A 17,860-nucleotide genomic window follows, 5' to 3' on the forward strand; every position below is an offset into this window, starting at 1 on the left:
AAATCAAGAGTCAGATGCTTAACTGACTGAGCCCCCCAGGCCCCCCAGCTTGTATATTTTGGATTGAGAAGTAAGAAGTTGGCTTTGGAATTTTTGATATTACTTTATATACCTTGCTACAAGAAAGTAAAGAAAATCTAGGGTCTAAGTTTTTCTGTTGTGTATTCTTTGCCTCTACATCAGCATGAGGGGTATGTATGGCTGGCCATTTCCATAGGCTGTATGTAACTGTATACTCTTGAGGTGGGAAAATATATGGGAAGGGAGCGTATGTGTAGGTTCGCATGTACACGTGCACAGAACAAGTCTAACAAGATCAGGAAGAAATGTTCCCTTTGGGTGTTGGTGTGCGTGACTTTCCTTTTCCTTCACTATGACAAACTTGATGTGCCCTGCTTTTGAAACCTGAAGGTGACTGGGTCAGAGGCTGATGATGTAAATGACGACGTGACTGTGTACGTATAGATGTGGCATAAAGACGTATTTATATAAGTATATGCATAGACATGCAGGGGAAGTGTTGGAGGTGACCTGCTCAGGAAAGTTCTTTCTCATAATTACGTTAGTGGTTTGATTGTTTTTAAAGATTCACTGTTGCATTCTATACACTGCTCTCTGGATTTGTCCCGGCCCAACACATCACCCCACAGACACATGCTTGGGTCAGGCAGTGGCAGGGGAAGGGTGCCTGCACACCAGCCAGCCAGGGAACACTGCTTGTCGTACATTGTGCTCAGTGCATGTCACAGGGGTGGGAATGGGCTGGGAAGCATGGTCTTTTCAAGTGCAACTTCTCATCAATGACCACAACACCTCCCCTGGAATGGAGCCCCAAACAAGTAAAATGCTCTGTGGCTGCCTGGATGGGTCTTCACTGTGAGCTGGGAATGAATGGGAGGGAGTGAGGAGGCAGGGGACATTAGTAAGTGCCGGCCCAAGAACAGGGCCGCGGTGGGTCTCCCTTGTCCTTTTTGGCTTCACATAGTTTATGTGCAGTTGAGTTACAGTCCCCTACTCAAACCTTCTTTTGAATAACAGACCACCCAATAAAACGTAACTCACGCAAGGACCCAGTTTGCTCCCCTTCAAGTAATGCACAGGGAAACCAACCACAGTTTTGAACAAGAAGTTCACTCACCCATTCTCTTTCACCCTAAGGAAATAGCACAAATTCCTGCCTCAATACAACATCCTGCCCTTGATGAAGGAGACGCAGGTTTTTCTGACACAACTGAACACCTGACTTGGCAAAGCTGGAGAGACTCGAAGTCTCGTCTCCTGCGTGGCAGCCATCTTGACTTCTTGTTTTTCCCACATGAGCCTCCACTCAGAAGTGCTTTTCGCTTGGGGGCGAAGAGCCATGAGGGACACTGCCTGTTACTGCCACGCTCTGTGGAGTGAGCTGGGGTTCTGTGGAAGGAATAGTGAGCCTGATCTGGGTCTCCCTTCCTCTCTATTTGGTTGTGAGTTCTGCATCCTGTCTCCCTGTGTTAGGAGGTATGTGCTCACGACAGGATCATAGCAGGTATCAGGGACACGGTAAGCCGGAGACAAGAACACATGTCGCGTGTGGTGTGTCCCAGCTGAGATGGAAGGTGGGTACAGAATAATGGGCCATCCTCTACTTTCTTTTTCAACTGATTATAAGGAAAGCATGACGTGGAGACATGAAAATCTATATTTTCTCATTGATTTCACTTTGCCTTTTCTTCCCCCTGACGGTTTTATTTTCTATTGACACAGATCTGAGAAATCATACAAGGTATCAAACAGAATTTGGGGGCATGGAGTGAACGAAATGAAAATGTCACGTGAATGCTGGCAAAATCAGGAGATCAAAACCTTGGAGTGACTGGCTTGAGGCCAGCGTGAAGACGTCTTCGGTGGACTCTCTAAGCCAGCAAGAGTCCCACGTAGGGTCTCGATGGAGGGAGAAACACAGGTTTTGCCTGGGCTCTACCCACCCCCTCATCCTGGCACCGCTAAACATAGGCCTCAGAAACCTTCCTCAGTGCACGGGGTGCACAGATGCCTTTCCAAACATCTCTAAGCTGCCTCGACCCAAGCACTATAGATCAGATTGTTTATTTCTATTGCAGGAATAATAATTTATTTAGACACTGAAGCCCTTTGTGAACCGCACTGGAAGATGCTTTAAAGAACCATGCCCTTATATTCCCATTAGGTGGCAAGTTCCATTGAGCCCCTCTACTGGATGATATTTCTTATCACCTGTCCCAGGCTCTCTTGGCAGGCATTTTGATGATATGTGAGCCCTTAGCATCAAAATACACCTAAATGACAATCACAGTTAAATCTGTCCCCCCCCTTTTGATGATAATGGGACATGCATTAGAACAGTATAGGTTCAGTTTATATAGTCTTGTTGTCCTAGGAGAGCACTAATTTGGTTTGCAGTTACATTTTCTACTTGCATGCTGGGGCAATATATATAAAAAACTCCAAAAAACCCCAACCCTGGTAACCTCTCCCCTGCCTCCAAAGCAATATCCACCCAGTCTGGGTTTTACCTCTGTCTGTCCCAAGTGGCCCCATGGGTTTTGGTCAGCGTGCCCAGCAGGGGTGGGCAAATAGTTTTCACTGTTTGGCTGGTGGGAATGTTTTGGAGGTCTCAGCTCAGGGTCCCTACAGACCCTCTCCACCAAGCCCTCCCTCCTGCAACATATTCCTCTAAAACATCCACGTTGCCCGGCAGGATCCCAATAAGTCCAAGGTAGGCTGAAGGTCACAGCAATGATTCTATTAGTTTACCTCTTGTACTTAAGAGGTAAAGCTCAGACTGAAGGCTGATGCCCCTCTTCAAATAGGTGCTATAAATATACTAGAGCTATCCCTGAAAAGATGCATTTGTATTTATATATATATGTGATGATTTTATATATATATATATAAAATTTATATATATATATAAAATTTTTCTTTCTTTGTGTTTGTATACAGGTATGTATGACTCTATAGGTATGAAAGGAGAGGTATAATACAGGAGCAGGCGGGGGTATGTTCATATGCATCTATTTATAATTTGTATATTTTGTATGTGTATATAGAGAGAGCCTCTGTCATTGTTTGCATCATTACAATGAATGTACCTCCGACCAGCGAGGAGTACCTGTCAGTGGTGAATCGGAGAGAAGCCCCAAAATGGACGGTTCTTGTGTGGAGCTGTTTCAGTAGGCAAGGTTGGCAGCAGCTCGTGAAATGAGTGGGCCCAGCGTAAATCCATCCATCCTCAAATCCGCTAGTGAGGGACGCTCTGAAATGCCCACGGCTGTGTGCCAGCTGCCTCTTCTGGAGAGGTCAAGGAGCCTAGAACCCAGGGCAGGGAGGGGCCATCCACGCTGTTGGTTCAGGATATGGCTTTTCCTACTAGATGGAGACAGGGCACACAAGAATTCTGTCTTCTAGGAGGACGCTGACCACCAGGAACACAAAGTAGAGGCCGAACATGATGAAGCCCAGCACTTTGTTCATCCGCCATTTGCAGAGGGCAATGGAGAGGATGACGAAGAGCAGCATGATGAAGAGGAGGACAATGGCACAGAAGAGGCCATTGCTGCTGACAGCCACTGGTTGGAACCTGTGAATGATGGTATATAGGAGCCAGGGCAGTGGAAGCCTGTGAGGAAAGACGGGGGTAGCAGTCAGACACGATGAAGAAGGCACAGGACACAGCATCAGCTTCCTGGAATCCATAATCTGAAAAGGGTGTCTTTTTGGGTTCACTATGCCTTGTGTGCGGTTGGCCCAGGAAATCACATAAGGAAGTCACGTGAACTTCAGAAACCTGTATCTACTTCCTGACTGAATTAGGGAGAAGAGGGAATTTGTTCTATAGCTGAGTAAGCTCGGAGCTGTGACCACTGCGGGTGATTTCTGGATGTGATCTGAAATAATTGGGTGTTTTTTCCTAGTTAGATTCAAATTGCTCTCAGCCCCGGAAAAGGTGGACTGGAAGATCTGTACAGGGCAGGAGAAGGAAAATACAAATGGAGAAAAGGCATAGACATCAGTGGTGAAAATGGCAACATTATTTTTAGGAATGGAGACAGAGAATAGCACTGACTCAACTGATCTAACGCAAGTGAAAAATGATACATGATACAATATAGCTGTCTGAGGTTTATTCTGGAAAAGATGGGACAACCGTTTCACTAAGAAGTGGTCTTCCTGAAATATTTGAGGAAGACGGTTTCTTACATTTGTGATGTGATTTTTAAAAAGGTGTTTTCTCCCTTGGCATTTGACTTTTAAAAATCTGGTAACATCTTTTGTTTTCTATCCAGAGTGGCAACTCTGGAAGACATCAGAAAAGCTAATGGCCAGGTGCAACCCTGAGAGTGAGTTAGGACTCTGAGCAAGAGAAAAATGGCCGAAAACATGGGACTCATGTTGCCTGGGCCTCTCCAGGTGGCCGAGTGAGACGCAGTTCTATCCATTGAGCCTAATGATGGAACGTTGGCTGGGGAAACAAGGACCCAGCCACCCAGCTGGGTGAGGCTGCTGCAGAGCCTTAGCCTTTGGCTAAGGGAGATTCAGTTTTGGCCTGACCTCAGGAATATGGAAGAAGAGGTGAAACACAACATTCTCCAAGGGAAAAGAAGATATCTTGAGAGAAATAATGAGATGAAAGGGGTAGTGAGTTTACACATCTGGTCTCCTCAGTTGGAGAGAGCATGTGAAGGCAGAGCCCACGAGTTGTGTAACTTTGAATACCCAGGGCCTGGCGCACGCAGGCCCCCATCTGGGTACATATGTTAACCTGGGCCAAGGTGAAGTGATCGATACAACCGCCCCACAGTAGTCAGTACAGGTGGTTTGCCCACTACAGCCTGGTTTGGAGGTGCTCACTTTACGGAGATGTCAGAAGGGGAGGGGCTCCACAGGCCAGCTCAGGGAACATGGTGCGGTTCCAGCTTTCGGCAGGAGGGGGCAGCCCTGGCATCCTCCCGTCAGTGATGGAAAGTCAGGAAAAGTGGGAGTGGGGGTGTGTGTGTTGGGTGGAGTGCTCAAAAATGAAAACCCCCACTAGGGACTTGTTCTGGGGAGCGCTTCTTCCACCCCTGCATTCTCTTAGGAAGAAAAAGACCAAAGCCATCGTATTCTTATTAAGCGAGACATGCACACATATACACCCAGTTCCCGTGAAGTTGTGCTTGATGGCACTACAAATAGGTAGAAGCCCTTTGTAGTAAAAAATTACATTTTGTTCATGCCTTTTGACCGATAGATTCTATCGCTAGGGATCAAGCATAAGAAATATTTGAAAGGCAGATATAACTTCATGCAGAAAAATGATCATTTCAGTGTTGTTTTGAGGAGTGAAAAATTTAATCTCCAATAACAAAAAACTAGTTAAATAGCGAACTATTAAGCCAAGTTAATGTTATGTAGCCATTAAAAACCATACGCTTATAATGATGTAGGCAAATACTCATGATATGATTCTACGGTTAAAATGAAGGATGCACATAAAAATGGCAATGCATTTTCAGCAATGTAAACTATATATGGACTAAAGCAGGGTGGTGAATGATCATTGATTTTTATTTATGCTCTATATGTATTTACTCAGTCCTTTACCATGAGTGTATATTAATATTATAAGCATGGAGAAAATGCCAATAAGACTATGAAATACCTTTTATATTCAATATATTGCTAACAAGTTCATAAATTGGTATAAAGTCTTGAGAAAGGACTTTTTTAAAAATACACATCAACAGCCATTAAAATGCTCATAATCTTTAATTCATTAGTTTATCCTAATAAAAATAGCTGAAAGATATTTTCTGCATAAAGGTCTTCATGAAAACACCCATCATAGCAGAAAATTGGAAAAAACAAAAAAATAATGGCTAAACTGAAAACCAACAAGATGAAATATTGTGAAGTGATAAAATGTTATTTATGAGGGTTATAAAAGAACCTAGAAAAATAGCTGATTTACTAATTGAATAAGAGATGCCTACTTTGTGCCAGGCATAAATGGCTTTGAAATAGAAAAACAAAAGCCCTCCAAAAGGACAAAACTGAATATTGACTTGGAAAACTTTGTGAAATACTTGGAAGAGAACATACAAAAATTAAATGTTGCTTCTGGGTAGTAGGGTTAGGTGGTATCTTGCAACCTTCATCTAACCTGTTACTATATATCCAATTTAAGAACAGTGAACAAAGACATCTTGCAATTCCCTAGACTACTTATTTTTCAAAAACATGACAAAAACGTCCTATAATTTTTCCCTACTTGTAAGATTTTCTCCCTTTGTACTTACTATAGCACATCTTATTTTCCTTCTTAGAAGAGACTGATCAAGAAAACTAGTCTAAATGTGTAAGCAGCGGAACTAAGAAACACTTTCTACTAGAGACGCCCTTCCTTTAAAACATACACCTTTTAAGGCATTCGTCACACATACATTCATTCAGTCCGCAAACGTCTGTCAAGGCACCACCATGCATTAGGCATCGTATTAGGCTTTGGGGAGCTGTTGCTCTTGACCAGTTCACAGTCTAGTGGGCAGACTGATAAACGTGACCATGACAAGAGTACGATGTTCAGAGAGTACACAGGAGCAGGAGTCCCCTGGTCAGGCCCAAGGGAATGAGGAAAGCTGAGATTTGAGTTGACGTTGGTAGGGTAAGTTGGAGTTTTCCAGGCAGACAAGCAGGGACGAATCTCATGTGAGAGGGGCCTGCAAAGGAAGGAAATAATGGCAGCAGAGGGCACCTTTGGAATTCAAAGGTGGTTAAGACAGGGGAAGCTCAGGGCAGGGTTTAATGCAGACAGTGTTGTGGCTGAGAGACACTGTGTCCAAACCCCAGCTGTTTCACTTACTAGCTTTGTGAACTCTGTGCTTTTCAGCTGCCTGGCCTGAAAAATGGGGGATCATCATACATATGTCACAGGATCATTGTCTGGCTTAGGTGGATAAAAATGTACTTACGGTGCACAAAGTAGACACTGAGTGAAAAACACAGGTAATGCAAAGGTACAAGAGAGAACGATATTCAAGACGTTCAATGAAACAGCAGATCCATTTTAGTGAGTTTCTAAATTCAAGTGTCAAGAGCCCAGTTCTGGGAACAGAAGGAAAACACCCCAATGTCTTACCTTCTCAGGGGTTCTCTCTCATTCAGGGTTATGCATCAGACTACTTTTACTTCTGACAAGTTAAATGACATGACAGAGATAAGAGCATCCCACCCCAATCTGATCCGCTTTAGAGATTATTCATATTGAGAACTACCATTTGCTTAACCGTAAGAACAGATCTCATCTTCTGACTTTCAAAAAACTTAGAATATCTTTATCAGCAGCATACATAAATGATAACGCCAAACCTGCCAGCATTTTCCAAAGAAGGAGATGGGATATTTTTGCTTGTTCCAATCTGTTTTATAATCCAAATCTCATCCGAGGCTGGTGGGGACTTTAATTAGAATTAGGATATGGGAAAAAATGTAGTAAAACTATCTCCATCATACCTGAATGCTGAATATTCATAACTTGTAGCCAACGCCGTTATATAAGCAAAATTCTTAAAGTATTTCTTACAACATCCACTTTGTACTTGGTGTGTGTTTCTGCCTATCTAGGGATAACTTATTCTTCATTAAGGTCTCTGAAAATTGAAAATGGAGTTAGCGAACTTGAATGGTACTCCCATTACTTTCTACTGGTATTGGTTAGTTTTGGGCTCAAAGATCCCGGTTTTATCTCCACAGCCTCTCAGAGGACAAAGACAGCAATTGAGCTGGTGTGTGCACCTTCATAAAACTATCTCTACTCACCCTACAGTGATGTCAAAAATGTTGCTTCCAACAGAGCTGGACACAGCCATGTCCCCAAGCCCCTTCCGGGCCACTATGACACTGGTGATAAGATCAGGGATGGAGGTTCCAGCAGCCAAGATGGTCAGGCCCATAATCTCTTCACTAATGCCAATTGTCTCTCCAACCTAAATGTAATGGCAGGGACACATGTGAGTGTCTGAAGTCACCAAACCATCAAACCCACATTTCAGTGCAACTCCCTTCTGATGAATTCCTATCCATGCTGTGCAGAGTGATGAGATGATAAAAAAGAGTAAGCCACAATCACTGCCATAGAGGAGTTCACACTTTAATCATATTTAGACCCAAGAGATCAGGAATTTTCACACCAGGGTTAAACAGATAATCTCAAGAAAGAGCTATAGAGGGCTTGAGTGCAGTCATTATATGGTATCTAATAATTCTGTGCAAGGGAGGCAGAAGAGAGTTATAAAAGCCAACTGGCCATTGGCTCCAGAGGCCAGGGGCTGACAATGGTACCAAATCCTGTAGCGATTTGCCTTTGGATTAACAACTGAAGGTTAAGGACTGACATCCAGGGTTCCCATTTTTCTTTGACATCTCCTAGTGTCTATAACCCACTCTTGAACACTTTCAGACTATTACTTCCATGGGAAACTTGATTTGGGGTGTTTTGGGGCTTGGTAACACACAACTGTAAATCAGGAAGGCAACTGTGGAGAAACCATCAGTTACAGAATCAGAAGTCCAAGACCCGGCTCTGGCATTTGTTAAGAATTTAACCCATCATTAACTTAACCAATTGTATAATGTCTTCAATCCTTGCTTTCTTATGCTTAAAGCGGGGATGATAGTACCTACCTTACAAAGTGGTTGGGAGGACTAAGTGATCATTTGTGGAAAATCCCTTTGCAAATAGTACATCATTACTGAAAAATGATGGGGGATGGTTATTATGTTTTATTCTGGTCTTTGCCTTTTAACACTGATGAAGTCTATTTTGGACAGTTGGTCTAATCCCAGATGGAGGCTCCTACATCCTCTTGAGCAAATTTTTTTGTCTTCCCGGGACTTTTAAAAGCTCTATGTATTTTCTGGAGTTGGTGAACTGCAGTTCTGAAAACTTTTAAGATAGTGCCTTCAGTTTGGTTTTCAATGGCCTACTCTATGACATTCATCATTTTTTGAAAAAAATGCAGAAGGCCAGAGTAGCATGAAAGAATAAGGGTTTTTAGGGAATAGAATAAATTCATTTATTTATTTAAATTTTTTTTAATGTTTATTATTTATTTTTGAGAGAGAGGAAAAGACAGAGCACGAGCAGGGGAGGGGCAGAGAGAGAGGGAGACACAGAATCTGAAGCAGGCTCCAGGCTGTCAGCACAGAGCGTGACGTGGGGCTCAAACCCATGAACTTTGAGATCATGACCTGAGCGGAAGTTGGACGTTTAACTGACTGAACCACCCAGGTGACCCTTTCTTTCTTTTTTAAAAGTTTTATTCAAATAATCTCTACATCCAACATGGGGCTTGAACTCATGACCCCGAGATCAAGGGTTGCATACTCTTTTGACTGAGCTAGCCAGGCGCCCCTAGGATATACTCATTTCAAAATACCTTTTGTGATTTGTAAGTAATAGCTTAGTTTCCATGAACTTAAAAGCATAGTTGGGAGCTATTTTTGTTTTGGTGGTCACGCCTGCTCTAGAGCCTGGCTAGCTGAACTAGTTTATCCTGACCTCACAGAGCAAAGATTCACTGCTCTCCATCAGAAAGGAGGTCCCATGCAAGCAGAATTCCTACTTTGATCACTACGGTCTCCTTAATCCACAGAACATAGCCTGTATTTAGTAGTCTCTCAATACCTATTTGCTGAATAAATAAATCCATCTACGTACTTAGGTGATTTCCCTAGCGTGTTTTCTGCTGATTCTCCTAGAAAAAAATTAAGTAAGAGTTCTACACAGGAGTGCCCTATTTGAGCAAAACTCTCCTTGCTGACCTATTTTTTGAGTTAGATCTTGAGTGAAACATTTTCAAAGACTGTGAAGATGCTGAGTCAATGGTTGTCACCCCCAATAAACAGGGTGATTCTCTGAGGGAGTTCTAAAGCAGTGGCTATTTTAAAGCAACGTTTATATTTGGAGTTTGAATGACTCCACAGGCAGAAAAAATGCAGAAACTGCAGAGGGGTGGTATGGTAGTGTGGTTAAGAGTGATGGCTTGGATGGATAGAAGGACACATGGGTGCAAATCCTAGCCTGCCGCTCCTAGTACGTGGTAGCCAACTTTCCTGAGCCTCGGTTTTTCTCACGTGTAGAATGGGGATTATAACATCCAACCCTCAGAGTCGTTGTGATGATTATATGTGATGACGCATACAGAGCAAATGGCAAGGGTCAGGTATCAAGTAAATATTCAGTAACTATCAGCTATGATAACTCAGGCACTACTCCTCTCCCTCTCCAACTTATCAGCCTGCAGCCATTGGGCTCTGGCTCTGGGCTCTTCAGACAGAAGCTGGTTTAGTAGGCATCAGTCCATAATGTGAGAAATCATGAGAATAACGAAGACTTTTTATTTTACGTCACACTCTTGATGAATCTGCATGGCTGTAGAAACACTTTTGCTGTCTGACAACGCGTCTTCATAGGCACATTTTAAGAACATTTCACTGACTTTGGTTTTCCATGAGCAAGAGGCAGGATGATAGGCACGGTGCGTAGATGGGACAGCACTGATCAAATTGGCATCATCAGAGAAGTTTAGAGCTAGAAAGGACATCAGCAGTCTGTTGGGAATTCCTTTGTTTTCCAATCGAAATAAACGATGGGGCCACTCAGAATCCATATCCAGTGCTGCTCTGAACATGGCATGATGTAGTTCCTTATCTTGGTTTCAGGAGCCAATGTCACATTGGCTAAATGAGACACAGGGTCGTATTGACCCTTAGAATTAACTTCTCCTATTAGATGCAGGATGGATTTTAACCACGTTTTCATCACTGAGGACATTTACTAATTTCATGATACAAAAAGAATAAAAAGTAATGAAAACTAAGGGGAAATATGCATAAAGCATTTAACGTAAGGGGCATCTATTTTTGGCCAAACAGTAGCTAAATAAAGATATTAAATAGCATTTATTGTTGGTAAGGCTGTGGATAACAAAACAGTTGAGCACCAAATGGTGTATTTGTTATCTTTATGGCTTTTATAGCTCAAAAAATTCTGTACAAACAGCAGAATTAGAGCCAAACTTCTTAGAACAGAATGTGCTATTTTGATCGGATGTCTGGATGTCTTAAAAGAGAAAAGCATTTCTATAGGAGAAAAGACAGAGAAACTTCTCATTCATTACTAGAAAGTAAGGTTTCTCTTTATGCACTTTATATTTCTGGGCCCTTTTGGTAATACTATTCTAGGCATTGTGTTTGCATTTTTCTACAAGAATGAAAAGGAAGCAAGAGTATGGAATTAAGATAATCATTAAAAAGTTAGAAAAAGATGAAATATCCAGAAAATAAGAGAGAATAAAATCCACTTTTTTATCAGTACATTAAAGAATGAAAATAGTTACAGAATGAAAAGCCATTACATGTTATAAATGGCAAAGAGTCCTTCTAGCCTGGAAATCTGGAGGCTGAGGCTCATCTTCTACAAAGATTTCTATGCAGTTTTGGTGGCAAATGACTTTCAAAGAATGTGGAAAATCATGACTTTGGGCCACGTAGAACTTCTTTGAGGATCAACAATGTTTTGGAAATATCCTGGAAGAATAATCTGAAGTCAAACATCATAAAATAACCAGGGTAGGAATAATATAAATATCTTGTAGGAATAATAGTGGGTATATTAGCTGACATTTCCAGCAGATTTTTTTCAATGATGTTGTATGTTCTTTTTTTTTTTTTTTAAATTAAGGTGTAATTTACATATAGTAAAGTCTAATTTTACATTCAGTAAAACTCACCCTTTAAGAATAGTTCTGTGAGTTTTTTTTAAGTTTATTTATTTATTTTGAGAGAGAGAGTGCAGATGCGAGTGGGGGAGGGGTAGAGAGAGGGAGAGAATCCCAAGCAAGCTCTGTGCTGATAGCGGGAGTTGGAAGTCCTATTTCTCCACATCCTCATCAACGTATGTCTGTGTTTTTAATTATAGCCATCCTAATGATTGTGAAGTGGTATCTTGTGTTTATTTCTAGATAACTCTATTGAGATATAATTCACATAACTTAAAACTCATCTACTTAAAGTGTGTATTCAATATCCTAGTATACTTATAGACTTGAATAGCTTCTCACCATAATTTAAAATTAGAACTTTTTCTTCATCCCAGGAAGAAACCCCGTACCCATTAGCATACCCATTTCCCTCCAACCTCCCCAACCCTAGGCAACCATTAACTACTTTCTGTCTCTATAGATTTGCTTATTTCATATAAATGGAATTATACAACATATGATCTTTTCATACATTTCATATAAATGGAATTATACAACATGTGCTCTTTTGTGACTATCGTTTTTGATTTAGCATAATATTTTAGAGGTTCATTCACATGTGGCACGTATTAATGCCTCATCCCTTTTTATTGTGGAATAGTGTTCTATTGTGTGGATAGGCCACATTTTTTGTATTCATTCATCAGTTGATGGACATTTGGGTTGTTTCCACTCTTTGGCAATAATGAATAATGCTGTTGTAAACGTGTATATAGATTTTTGTGTAGATGTTTTCATTTCTCTTGGGTACAGAGGGAGTGAAACCACTGGATCATATGATGACTCTATGTGTAACATTTTGTGGCCTGCCAAACTGTTTTCTAAAGTGGCTGCATTATTTTACATTCTTGCCATCAATATATAAGGGTCCCAATTTCTATACATCATCTCCAATACTTGTTATTATCTGTCTCTTTGATTATGTCTACCCTAGGTGAGAGTGAAGCGGCATCTCCTTGTGGTGTTGATTTGCATTTCCCTAATGAATAATGATGTCGAGCATGTTTTCTTATGCTTATTATCCATTTGCATATCTTCTTTGATGAAATATCTTTCAAATGTTTTGACCATCTTAAACATTAGGATGCCTGTATATGCTTGCCTTTCTTTCTTTTCTTTCTTTTTTTTTTTTAGTAGGCTCCATGCCCAATGTGGGGCTTGAACTCATGACCCTGAGATCAAGAGTTGTATGCTCTGCCAATGAGCCAGCCAGGTGCCCCCTGCCTTTCTATTATGGAGCTTCAAGAGATTTTTATATATCCTGGATACAAGTGCTTTATCAGATGTATATAATTTGTAAATATCTTCTCTCTGTCTGGGGTTTGTCTTTTAATTACTTAAGTGGTATTTTCTGAAAAGCATAAATTTTACTTTTGATGAAGTCTAACTGACTAGATTTTTCTTTTATGGATGTTTGGGCATTATATCACAGAACTCTTTGTCTAACCCATGGTCATGTAGATTTTCTGCTTTCTTCTAGACATTTGATAGTTTTGGCACTTGCACGTAGAATGATGATCCACTTTGAGTTAACTTTTGAGTATGGTGTGAGGTAAAGGTCTAAGCTCATTTATTCTGGCATATCAAAAACCAATTATTTTAGCACCATTTTTTTTTTAATTTTTTAACGTTTATTTATTTTTCAGACAGAGAGAGACACAGCATGAACAGGGGAGGGGCAGAGAGAGAGGGAAACACAGAATCGGAAGCAGGCTCCAGGCTCTGAGCCATCAGCCCAGAGCCCGACGCGGGGCTCGAACCCGCGGACCGCGAGATCGTGACCTGAGCCGAAGTCGGACGCTTAACCGACTGAGCCACCCAGGCGCCCCAGCACCATTTTTGATATATCCATGTATGTTCTCACATTTCCTTATTTCAAATTGCTATATTTTATTTATGCTAACAAGTATAATAATTTTAAGACTATATTAAACAAAGAATACAAGTGGGAAGTTTGAAATTTGTGTAGTTTATAATAGAGATTAAAAGCATGAGTTCTGGAGTGTCAGAGCCCTGGGTTATAATCTCAGTTCTGCTATTTACTACCTATATGATCCCGAGCTGTTTTCTTATTAGCTCTAAGCGTAACTCCTTGATCTACAAATGTGGATAATAATAGCACCTCCTTGATAGGATTTGTGCCTATGTACAGGGTGACTGTCAAGTCACAAAGATGAAGGGATGTGAATGATCCAGCATCTGGTACACGTTCAATCAACGTTTACCACTGTCATCTCTGAGAATGTAAAAGTTTTGCGTTTCATTCTTTCATATGTGTGTGACAACAAACAATTCCTGAGCGTTTATTCTTGTGATGGGCACTATAACTGGTACGGGGTTAAAAGTGGTAAAAGCAAAATGCATCCTCATTATAGTAAACAGAGGTTCAAGGAAGAGACCAATTTGTCTCCAGTTCTGTTCCTACAGCCAATCGGAAAGGCTGGTGAGAGCACGAGGTGAGTGGCTGCCCAAGAGGAAGTAAGCATCACGGAGTCAGGCAAAACCTGACATTCCTCCCAGACCTAGGTAGGCCTGGATTCAGGTTGCAGGGGGCAAGAAGAGATAGGCTGCCGTCTTCCACACGGCTGTCCAGGGTTCTGCTGATTTGACTCCATGCTACAGGAAAAGGCCAGGAGGGATGGGAAAGGTGAGTGGAGTAAAATTCTTTTAGTCCTGGAATATATACCTTGTCAGACACAGTACGATTCTGACACTTTCCAAAAACAAACACACTGATTAACCACTTGGCAACCACGAGAAGAACCAGGCGGATGAGTGTTACGATTAAGGTCTTACCTGGTGTGCCCACCACACCATCAAGTAAGAGAATACAGCAATCCAGGTGATGGAGCCGAAGAACGTGATGGGAAAGAACTTCCTTGATGACTGAAAGAGAACCAGGAAGAGGCGAGAGTGTCAGTGCCATCCAGTGAGGTGGATCTGGCAGACTAAAGCTAAGACCACCAATGCCAGCTACTCCTCCCTCATTCCCTCCCATCTTCACAGGCTTCGCAATCAAAAGGCCCTCCCTCCCGGCGTTTAGGCCGGGACACGAAGATTCTCTCTTAGGAATGTTGTTTGGAGCCAAATCATCAGCAAGCTAGTGCCTGAGATGGACGTCTCTCGAAAAGAATGTCTGTTCCTGCTGCTGGCTGCTCAGATGCCCCCCGCCCCTGCCCTTTCCATGGCCTGGTTTCTTAGTCTTGCCCTCAATCTCTTGACTACCCCATAGCCTTCCTTTCTCTCCTGCTCCCTTTTCTGTCTTCTGCTCAAGTTCATCAGAATCCATCAGTTGGTATTGCTTCACCCCATGTATCCTAGCAATCCATTTGCCAGAAAACCTACGTGACTAATTGCTGTTAACAAGAAGGATCCACAGATTCTAAAACAGGTTCCTCTTACAGTCCCATGAATTACTGGGAAAAGCCACAGAGAGGAAGCCATCATCATAGTTTCTATACATTCTTTTTTTAAAAAATTTTTTTTTCAATGTTTTTTATTTATTTTTGGGACAGAGAGAGACAGAGCATGAACGGGGGAGGGGCAGAGAGAGAGGGAGACACAGAATCGGAAACAGGCTCCAGGCTCCGAGCCATCAGTCCAGAGCCTGACGCGGGGCTCGAACTCACGGACCGCGAGATCGTGACCTGGCTGAAGTCGGACGCTTAACCGACTGCGCCACCCAGGCGCCCCTATACATTCTTGATGACAGTCACCCTCCAGGATATTTGAACCACTCCTACAGACTGGAGTAACAGAGGCCCAGCACACTGCTGTCCACAGGGCTGGCAGAGTAGATGCTCCCGGGACGTTTACCCTCCTGTTTTCCACCCCTGACTGTACTATGTCCTTTTCTGCTTTGTTCACAGGCCTTTGTGCAATCTCAGGCTTAGAGTGTGAGCACTTTTTATTTTTATATTTTAAATTCGAGCATAATTAACACACAGTATTATCTTAGTTTCAGGTGTATAATATAATGCAATATAGTGATTCACCAATTCTGTACATTACTCAGTGCTCAGAGTGAGCATTTTTAGTTTCCTTAAAATATTAACCCAAATCAGATACTCAAAATGCAGTTTTTTTTTTTTTTTTTGTAACTTAATCCCACTACAGGGAGATCCAGGTTTACACTGGATTGTAGTGGAGTTTTGTTGATGGCTTTTTTCTTGCAAAACTGGGGCCCTTTAAAACATGCTCAGATAGCAGAATGCGCTCAGTCTCTCACCTCTTACTGACAAACGTGTTTTATTTCAAAGCTTTCCACTTTGAGAAACAATCTCATTTTTTTGCTTTGATAATGCCATCCAATTTTGTCCAGAGAAGTGAATCCTGGAGTTGACGTGGAGGAAAGCTACCTCAATTGTCTAAAGGGCTGACCTTGGGCAGTCACATAGAACACTTTCTGCCATGGCTTTTAAGAGCTTTATTAAAAGGAAAAGATAAACTTGTACATAGTAATCTCTTGACGATCTATAATAATAATGGACATAGTCTCTATTGCCCCAAAACAGGCTTATGTTCTCTTTACTAACTGCAAGTTTTCAATGTATGTTTTTATTATCATTCATATTGTTCTGTTAAATTTCATGACAACCATTTCTTTCTCTTAATGACTGCTGCCTTTTTGGGGCTATCTGCTAGTTTCAGTGTCTGGAAGACCAGTGGGCTTGATTAAATTGGTCTGTGGCCCCTCACCCCTTCCCTGTGTTAGAAGGAAAACATTTTGGCTAAAGACTCAGGCCCTTTCTGGGGACCTGAGCACTTTAATGGGTTATAGAAAGAAAAGTCATCAATTTTTCAAAATGGAGGTTGAGACATGCTCTTCTGAGAGCAAGTTCCTTTAAAGCTGAGCATTCAGCTGGGTTTTGGAGGCCAGACTCGCCGAGCCTTGGAATTGCCAGTGCTAAGAAATCAGTTTTCCCAGCCACGGAGTTTAGCTGATTGGAGTTCCTGTTCTTTTCTTCTGGTCACAAGTCACTGTACAAGTATCCTGAGATGGTGGTTTCAGCTCCTAGGATCAGGCTGTGTCACAGGGAAGGAAAGGGCTTTTCTTGTGGTGTTGGGCCACCCATGTGATTGGAGCAGAAGCTGGTCTGTGAGCTTGATTCTGGACATCCTATAAGGCAATGGAGTACAATCTCCATACTTAAAAAAAAATGCTTATTTATTTTTGATAGAGACAGAGAGAGAGAGAGAGGGAGAGAGAGAGAGGCAGAGAAAGAGGGAGACAGAGGATCTGAGCAAGGCTCCACACTGAGAGTGAAGAGCCCGATGTGGGGCTCGATCTCACAAACCATGAGATCATGATCTAAGCCGAAGTTGGACACTTAACTGACTGAGCCACCCAGGTACCCCATCATCTCCATACTTTATGGTATATGTAGAGGAGATCTTGGGAGAGTCCTCATTTCACAGATTGCTCACTTTTTACGCTATCTCATTTATTAAGTATGTAATTATTATTTTATTTATTATACCTTTGCATGTCTGTTCATTTGATGTAATGTCACAAGTTAGAATCAAATTATTTGAACATACTTCTCATCTGCGAAATTATCATCCCTGAACCATAGAACATTCCTAGTCAAAAGGTAGCAACTAAGGAACCAGACTAAGGAGGTAAAGGAATTAAGTTCAAACCAACATACTAAAGAAAACCTCTCTCATTTAAAATTTGATGCTTATGGTCCTCGATCAAGAGGCCAATTTGTAATTAATGGACATCTATATGTACCTAGTGTTTTATTAGGGGCTCACTGAAAATAAATTAAAGATAGTTTTTATTTGTAAGTTTCCATGTCTTCATCATAAACTAGGGGTAGGTAAAGGCCAGGTACCTACTCTGTATGCAAATCTTGAAATAGACCTGAAGTTCAAGCCTAGTCTGTCTGACTATAGCATGCCTTCCCAATAAGTAGGTTATACAAACTTGTTCTTGAAGAAAAATAAGGCCAATGATGCTCAAAATATTCCCAGCTATAGACATGATGATGATCATCATAATACTAGCGTGTGCTCTGAATGTCAGAAAATATAAA

General features: G+C 41.7%; 1 protein-coding gene across 5 annotated transcripts in view; it reads right to left on the bottom strand.

Moving 5' to 3' along the window:
• Window positions 1–1,314: 1,314 nt before the first annotated feature.
• The window catches only part of SLC24A2 (solute carrier family 24 member 2), a 244,950-nt gene continuing 228,404 nt past the window's right edge, over window positions 1,315–17,860 (bottom strand). For 4 of the 5 annotated variants that reach the window (XM_042912540.1, XM_042912541.1, XM_042912542.1 and 1 more), the window contains exons 9-11: window positions 14,616–14,705; window positions 7,816–7,982; window positions 1,315–3,637 (exon numbers count right to left, since the gene is read on the bottom strand). In XM_042912540.1, the coding sequence (XP_042768474.1) occupies window positions 3,388–3,637; window positions 7,816–7,982; window positions 14,616–14,705 (507 nt within the window). In that variant the 3' untranslated portion in view covers window positions 1,315–3,387. The remainder of the gene's footprint in view (window positions 3,638–7,815; window positions 7,983–14,615; window positions 14,706–17,860) is intronic. The other variant, XM_042912544.1, reaches the window with a different exon arrangement.

The sequence above is a fragment of the Panthera leo genome, chromosome D4 (assembly GCF_018350215.1).
Source record: "Panthera leo isolate Ple1 chromosome D4, P.leo_Ple1_pat1.1, whole genome shotgun sequence".
NCBI lineage: Eukaryota > Metazoa > Chordata > Mammalia > Carnivora > Felidae > Panthera > Panthera leo.